Consider the following 8,625-nt stretch of genomic DNA (forward strand, 5'->3'; position numbering starts at 1 on the left):
TAAAGATAATAACATGATTTCATTACAGAAGAAATGCAATAATATTGGATAGAATTCTTCTTGTAGTAATAAAAGATTAAAAATACTACAAAATGATGTGAGTTAATTCACCCACTGTCCATGTCACATCCATATATTTTTCATATCAATGTTTTTTATTAACAGGTGGACAACAAAAAGTTTTTCATGTCGGAAGATGGAATACAAGTGATTGTGATTGATGGATATCAAGGAAAAGTTGTAGACAGTGCAAGCTTTAAATCTGCTATTCTCCAAGGAATCCCAGCTCAATTTGATAACTATGTGACAAACATTAAAGACAAGTGAGTATAAAATAATCTGAACCTAAAGAGATGGGATGAACACTGTCAACCAGTAAGATTTTAGCTAAATAATGTAGGCATCTGGTTGGTTGTTTCTAGCATCACCACTGTATAGCTTTTATGGCGTTTTCTTACAGATAAGAATCACTAGGCATAATAAGCTCTGTAAGTTTAGTTCAAGATGGAGTTTTTGCCCAATTTCAATAGAAAATTACAATTGCAACATGATCTGTTTCAGCTCTATCGTGGTCATTGTATCAAAAGGAAGACTTTATCACAAAGGACCATGGATCAAGGTGCTAGGAAGACTTGGAGCAGATGCTGATCTCAAACTAAAAGGTGAGAATTGTTCAACTGTTTTAGCATCTTATACCGACAGAATGTTGAGAAGATAATAAACACAAGCTTATAGGAATCATACCCAACCATGAATTGTCACCTAAATATTCTCCATTGTGCTGCAGAAGGAAACCTTTTTTTTTAAGATTATTTTACAAATAATTTCACCATTTTTATGTTTAAGAGATGATGCTCAACCATGAAAAAACTGCTACAATTACCAATGTATGCCTATATCTTGCCGAGATGAGTGGCCGCTTCTTTTTTCTTTCCTTCTTCCCATTTCACATAAATCTCAACGTTCATTTGAGCTATGTAATGAACGTCCTGGCTAATGGCATGCATTAGACTGTCCTCAAAATTTATGGTTATTTTTGCTTGGATACCTATGTAGATTATGCAGACAAGTGTGTATGACAGGTAATATGGACCATTGGGCTGATGCAGTAAATAATAATAGGAGAATGTAACCAATAAGCTCATGGACGTTTAGTGGTCCAAAGAAACAATATATGTACTCTCTCTATTTTTGGATCTACCACTAGACCGAACATGTTCTGTGTGAAAGAATGGCTCTAGTGACAGTTGCTGTCTACAAATTGAAACAACAGTGTTCACCACTGTAGGATCCTCTGGCCGATTGGGATGGAACCTTGTCTTGATAAGATGTTAAATCTCTCAAATCTCTCATGGGGTGCATGTATGGAACAGGGGAACTAGTAAAATTTACAGGGCATAGGGACATGGGGACCAGCAAAATCCCAGGGCACAGGGACATGGGAATTATAAAAATTCCCAGACATATGGACGTGGGTACCAGCAAAATCCCAGGGCATAGGGACATGGGAACTAGAAAACAGGACATGAGGACATGGGAACCTGCAAAATTCCCAGGGCATAGGGACATGGGAACTAGAAAAATCCCTGGGTATATGGACATGGGGACCAGCAAAATCCCAGGGCATAGGGACATAGGAACTATAAAAATTCCTGGGCATAGAGACGTGGGGACCAGTAAAATACAAGGCATAGGGATGAGGGAACTAGCAAAATCCCCAGGGCATAGGGACATAAGAACTATAAAAATCCCCAGGGCACAGGGACATAGGTACTAGAAAAATCCCTGGGCTTACAAACATGGGAATCATCAAAATCTCCAGGGCACAGGGACATTGGAACTAGCAAAATCCCCATTAAAAAGACAATGAGCACTGGAACTGGAATTTTGATGTCAGTAGGTACAGATGAAATGTTTACCTACCTGTCACAGGTAGTCTGTCTGCAGGTAATGAAATAAGTAACCACACATAATCTGTTCTAATAATGTTGTTACATGATACATACATTTTAGGAATAAATAAGTTTATTAACAATAGAAATTGATCATTTTTCTTTTAATTGCAGATAAATTAGCTTTTGTTGGCTACAAAGGACATTTCCGTCCAGTCTGGACCAAGCTGGTTACCAATGCAGACGCTGCAAAGATTTATCAGGTTGTTCCTTATCCAGTGGAGAAAAAGATGAAATTATGAAGTTGATTTGAAAAACTTTTATCACTGTTATCACTGCCAGGCCTGGGAGGTCTGGGGGCTCTGAACAGAGACACCGGAATGCACAATGTTTCCTCCCGCTGACCATACACAGACTTGCGCTTGTGCTGTACACATTGTACCAGGGTACCGTAGACACAGTGCCCGTGGCCTTTTTGTGTTTATCGTGCCAAGTGCTCATGTGCTTGGCTCTGACCTATGGTGGAGGAAAATTTAACCTTGTCCACAGCACATAGAGTGTGATTTTTGTCTCGGGATCACACTTCTAATGCATATTTTTTCTAGATGATACATTTTAACCCACTACTAACAAAAATGTTAACTTGGTCACACACTTGTGCTAGTGACAGTTGTTTTTGTGGTCATAGAGCTATTCAGGTTTAGAATGATTGTTTGCATCAAACAGGTTTTCCCAAATATTCCATTGTGTTATTTTAGTATATGTAACACCTGAATCCTCTACACAAGGAACACAATCTTCTCTCAAAAAAATGTGCGTTAAGGTTTAAATACCAACTTGTTATCACTATTTGTTCACAATTACATGATCAGGATCTCACATGATGGGGCAATTTCTAAAAACTGGGGGACAATCTTGGCAGAGTTTGTTTTTTTACCTGGAAAAAGACAAACTTTGAATTTATTGATTACATTTTTAGTTTCTCATGATTCCCTGTGATGTGTTCACTGCAGTGGTAATATTTTCTAAGGTTACATTTAGTAATCTGGTATCACCGACAATGAACCGATAAATTTAAAAGGAAGGGATGAGAAAGTGGAGGTGATGCTTGTAGTATCAGAGGATAGCTGTAGTGCCCATACATATATAATACATGTATCATATGTCACTTTATTCTTTTTTGAATTGTACCCTAATGCAGTATGGCAATGCAGCACACAACAATGCATGGCAACATATTGTGAAGTGGTGAATTAGAAAAAAAAGGGTCTTGTATAGACTGTTAAGGTGCATTGGCAGCCCAATAATTTTGACTGGGGTGCCTTAATGACTGCAGATGCCACTTAACCCACATGCATTATGTGAATGGGCTTTAAATGTTTCAACTGCTCACCAAAAGTTACCGGTGGAATCCTATTCTCCATTATGGTCAAAGCAGCCATTTGTCTACCTCCAGAGTTGCTAAAACTGTCCCAAAGATTTTTTTGTATAGGCAGCCTTAGTGGTGTGAAAGATAAAACAAAATGTACTAACAATTCAAAACCTAGTGTCTTTTCTTTAATAATCGCACAATGAAAGTGACAATTGGACATTTCTGTAAAGTTAGTTTGCATTCTGTCCTGTTTTTTTTTTTTTTTTATGTGCAGATTTTTTTTTATATTGCTTGTATTAATGGCAAATTTGTAGGACTTTGGGAAACAGACCATTCATGATCACTGAATGCAGCCTACAATCTTCCAATAGTAGGCTGTCATATTAATTTGCAGAATTTATGTTACAATGGTTCTTTTGCTACTAAATAGCTAGAAAGTTCTGGCTGCAAACACTTTGAATTATTTTTTTTTTTAAACAAGTAAAGGATCTTTCCCATGGTGCAGAACTTTTTCTGTTCTGATTGTCTCTCTTATAGGCTATCATTACATTTTTATTGGGCAAAATTCATAGGTGCACAATACAGATTTCTATGGATCACTTTGATGCATGTTTTGTTATTTTTATATGCTTATTTTATTTTATTCAATATGCTGCACCAAATCATTTTAATTACAGTATCGGTTGTAATTCTGTATCTATTGACAAGAATGTAATACAGATTATTACTTAACTGCGTTCAATACAAACAGAATAAATAGGGACTGCAGAACTAACTTTGAAGGCAGCAGTATGCAAAATGAACACTGCCTGAAAGATAGAAAGTATTTCCCCAAAAATGTCAAAGAGAGAAAAAAAGAAAACTGCTCCTGTTCCAAAGATTCCAACTTGGTTAGCTTACTGCTTAAAAAAATGCATAAAATCCCAATAAAATAAGCTTCATGATAAGAAATAAAATGTATTATGCAAATAGTATCCATGTTAGCAGAATATAAAATGCCCATCAAAGTAAATATTTCTGCTGTTTTGGCTTTTTATAGTCACGTTGACTAATCCCTAGCACACAGGGATAATGCAATTCTTCATAGTTTTGCTTTGCACTATTCAATGGTTTCTTTTCATTTTTAAATGGTCCACCCTACCTTAAAAAATGATATTATAGCATTAGCCAGATAATAGTAGGTTGAGTATCTTTTATATGAATTGGAAATAATGGCAGCAAGACGTTCAAGGGTTCAGGGTTACCCATTGGGTGAAAACTTCATAAGAAAGTCTGATGGAGTTTTTTTTTTGTAATGAATCCTTCATGGCATGACTGGTGATTGTAATGGCCAAGTTTAGATTGAGGCATGGAGCAAGTAACTGGTTTAATCCATCAGCAACCATTATTACCTGAACCGTTTAGATGGATGAGCCATTTAAATCCATTCAAATCATCCTAGCCGTCTTGTTTTAGAAAAGTTTGACGTGGACACATTTATATGCCCCAACAAGCTTTGCTTGATGAATCTTACAAACGGCAGTGCATATTAATCCATACCTGACGTATTCTTCTCTGGTACAGAATCTCAGTGTTTTACAGTACAGTCCTCCTCTATGTTATTTGGCCCCCGAAATAGCTGGTCTTTTTTCGGAAATTGATGTAAAGTACTGTATAGGGTTTTTGTTTTTAAATATGTACAATGTTTCTTGCACATTTCATGAGAAACAAAACAAGATGCAAAAAATATATATTGTATTTATTTATTCATCAGAGTGCCTGAGAATGGACTAGATGTGTCAGTATCTTGTAGAAAAGAATTTGCTATAAATGGATCATTTTAATTGACCTTTTTTTGTAAATTAGGATTTTGATCAGTTGCAGATTTGGAGATGTATGTATCAGCATTTTTTGTTTGTCTGGAAAAATAAAAATAAAATAAAAAACATCTGTCTATCTTCACTCTTCTTTTTTATTACATTACAGTTGTTTTCTTAGAAACTTTAAGGTAACCTGTGTCCCAACTATGAATATTAAAGTATATGCATTTTCCGAACAAAACAAGTTCATTCATCTCTATAGCTATAGCCATAAAACCATTCTGGAGTAATTAATCTTTAAGGTAACAACAGAAGCTTTTCTGGAAAGGAAAGGAACTTGGCAGGCTATGTAAACACACAGCAAGTATTTCTAAGCTGTTAGAAACCAACTAAAACTAGCTTCAGAGTTCTTCTTACGATAGTTTCGATCTTTGAGAACTAATTATTTTGCGATGCATGAAGATAGATAAGTTATCTCATGAATTGGTTCACAACGTCTCCCATATATTTGAATAGGAGCATTTGGACACGCAGTTGCAATGTGGTATATTGCCTAAGTAATGGTGTGAATAAAGCAGGACAAAAAATATATAGCTTTATTCAGATTTTTTTTTTTTAAGTACCTCTTAGACATCCATGAGGATACGTCCAACAAGCAATGTAAAGTGATTTCCATGCAAAAAGACAAGAATAAAGTGATAGCTCTGGGTGTCACCTGCATGAAAGTGGTATTGGACACTAAAGAAACAACTGAGCCTGGGGATACTCCAACAGGGAGGGGTCTAAGGAAGACCACAAAGGGTAGAAACCTGGAGAGTATGTTCCCAAATGCCAGAGAGGATCAGAGGCTGGTCAACAGAGGCCAACAATACGATAAACTGGTAAAGAAATTGGCATCATGAAGGTCATTGATCATCTTGGTGCTGGACAAAATGGATTCAGTGGTTTTCAAGAATCGATTTTTCTGCATTCTGACTTCAGGGAGTGACTTGTAGCCAGAAGATCAGTCTGACAATTAGCAACTAACATTTAAAGAAGAGGTCAACAATGGCATGTTCTTCTCTTGTGACAAGTTCCCTAAAGGCTGATGGAAAGTTCTGTAGACAGAGAGAGGTTTAATAGTTTAGCCAGTGCAGGGCCAAAGGAATGGGCTCCAAGCTATTTAGGGACTGGGTTGAGAAAAACAGGTAGTGGAGGTCCAAGTTGACTAAGGAAAGTCGTGCCTTGGTCAACCTTTGCAGTTAGGAGCACAGATACAAGTAAATGGTAGAAATCGGGGCATGTGGAGGTCATTCGTTGGACATATCCTGTTGGGCTTTGCCATATTCTTCTTCAGGTTGGTTTTATGCTGCTAATGGTAAATAGTGTCAAAGTTTCAATATTGAAATACTTACAGAGCTTTGGCTGGGGGCATATGTTGACAATTTATTTCTAAAGCCAGTCCAATGCTACTTTGGCTTGCTATTTGGAATTATTGACTTTACTAGAACATTTGCTGAAAAACAGTTTTTAGCATGGTTCTTCCCCATTAATGATTTCCTTTGTATCACCCTGCAGGCCAGTGTTTGGCAGAGCTTTTGGCAAGTCAACTGAAGCACCATAACTCCGTTTACAAATACAGGACATTCAAGGGGGATTTTTAAATTTTTTGGGTTGTTGAGGGTTTGTGGGTATATAATAAAACTATATAATATAAAACTTGCCAATGTGTTTGCTTTTCTTGGTTATGGTTCAGATATAATGGGGCTTGGGGGTATAGGAAAGATATTGTAGGGGTAAAATAGGTCCACTTGCCGGTATTAGCATCAGCAATGATAAAAATCAGGCTGTGCCAGGGCCAGCAATGACCCCCAGCAAATATTTTGGCAGCAAAAAAACCCAAATTTTATCCCCAGCAAGTGGTAGTATCATCAAAATCTCCAGTAAGTGTCTGGACAAACATTCACCCACAGAAATAACCCCCAGTAGGTATCAAGACCAGCAATAACCCTAAACAAATGTCAGGGTCAGTTGAATTTGTATGTAAGTCGGAACAGGTACATTATTTTATTAAATGTTTGGCTCAACATATTATTAGACAGTGAGGTGTTAGTTACTGTATAAAATCCTCACTGAAAGCGAATCACAAATAAAGCAAAAAAAAAACTTTATGGAGCCTAGAGATTTATTAACTTTTGGAGCAAGCTGTGCTTTGATATGCAAAAAGAAACAACTGCAGAGTTTGTCTTGGTCAATAAAGAGTTACAAGAGGTTGCAGAAAAAACTCAGTCCTTAAGATCACCTAAAACCTCAGCTGTGTTTAGCAAAAGATTTCTTCTGCAAGTCATGCAAACTGCCCCCTCCTCCTCATCAAGCCTCCATCCTGCACAGGAGTGAACAGGGAAGCCCCGTTCGTATCTAGGAGTCGTCCATATTTCGGATGTCCTTAACTTAGGGACTGCCTGTAGTGATAGGACCAACAATAACCCCCAGCAATAGCCCCCAAGAAAAGGGAAATGGGGCCAGTATCTGCTTCTTGGACAGAGGTTAGGTGTCAGCTCACATTCTTCCTCTCCTCTAGTTCTGAGATGGAAACACAGAAAATGCAACGATTCCCATCTACCTGTACACCATACGCACAGAGATCCAGTTTCCTTCTATCTCCACCTGAGAACCTTTCATCATCTAATACAGGGGTGTCAAACTCAAACTGAAATAGCACTGAAATTCCGTGCGTCTATAAAACAGTCCAATGCGGGGCCACGCATAGGCAGAGAGGCCGCTGGTCTTTAGAGTGATGCCAGAAATTGTAGTAGCAGCAGGCCAGCTGCAATTCATATTTAGGATTCCTTTAGGGGACAAAAAAAAAGGACGTTGCGGGCCATATTTGGCCCACGGGCCAGAGTTTGACACCCTGATCCAATATGTATACCCCCCACATACAGAGCCCTGTTTACCCTTACCCACTACCCTTCTCCTGGCCCTTATCTTACTGTATACATACCTCTCAGCAGAAAACCCCATTTTCAGCTTTGTCATCAGGGCAGAATATATGACAACCCCAAGAGCCCACTGTTTTTGCAAGTTCTCCTCTTATGAACTTCCTCCCCAGCCACTCTCTGTGGCCTCAGTGTCCTGTCTTCATGGTAACTTTAAACACCAGCAGTGTCAATGCATATGACGGGCTGTGGTGGGGGTAATGTTTTGTAATGCCATGCCCATGTAATGCTCCGCTAAATATGCAACCACCGTTCTCAGTCCTCAGAGACTTCTTTAGGTCAAGGTTGGCCATATTTCCTGCTTCTCTCATAATTTTCTGCACTGGTAAATATAAAGGAAGACTTTATGTAGGTATCATCAAGGCTCCTGGTGTCTAACCTGCAGTGCTCAGGATGCATGCTAAGTATTGCGTGGCCCTTGGGACCCCTCCAGACAGTTATCTGTGTTTCCTTACCTAGGTGCTTACTAGACTTTAATAGACGTTGTCACCTTTTGGATGGCTGCCACCGATTCGCCCGTGCCACTAAACCACAACAAATTAGAATCCAATTATTAACCACATTTATACTATGCGTTTTCTACA

At 38.2% G+C, this 8,625-nt stretch overlaps 1 protein-coding gene across 4 annotated transcripts in view; it reads left to right on the forward strand.

Moving 5' to 3' along the window:
• Nucleotides 1–5,205, forward strand: part of CEMIP (cell migration inducing hyaluronidase 1) — a 126,981-nt gene extending 121,776 nt beyond the window's left edge. For all 4 annotated transcript variants that reach the window (XM_072402733.1, XM_072402730.1, XM_072402732.1 and 1 more), the window contains 3 exons: nt 166–323; nt 562–662; nt 2,067–5,205. In XM_072402733.1, coding sequence (XP_072258834.1) covers nt 166–323; nt 562–662; nt 2,067–2,194 — 387 coding nt within the window. In that variant the 3' untranslated portion in view covers nt 2,195–5,205. The remainder of the gene's footprint in view (nt 1–165; nt 324–561; nt 663–2,066) is intronic.
• The last annotated feature ends 3,420 nt before the right edge of the window (nt 5,206–8,625 follow it).

This window comes from Pyxicephalus adspersus, chromosome 2 (assembly GCF_032062135.1).
Source record: "Pyxicephalus adspersus chromosome 2, UCB_Pads_2.0, whole genome shotgun sequence".
Taxonomy (NCBI): domain Eukaryota; kingdom Metazoa; phylum Chordata; class Amphibia; order Anura; family Pyxicephalidae; genus Pyxicephalus; species Pyxicephalus adspersus.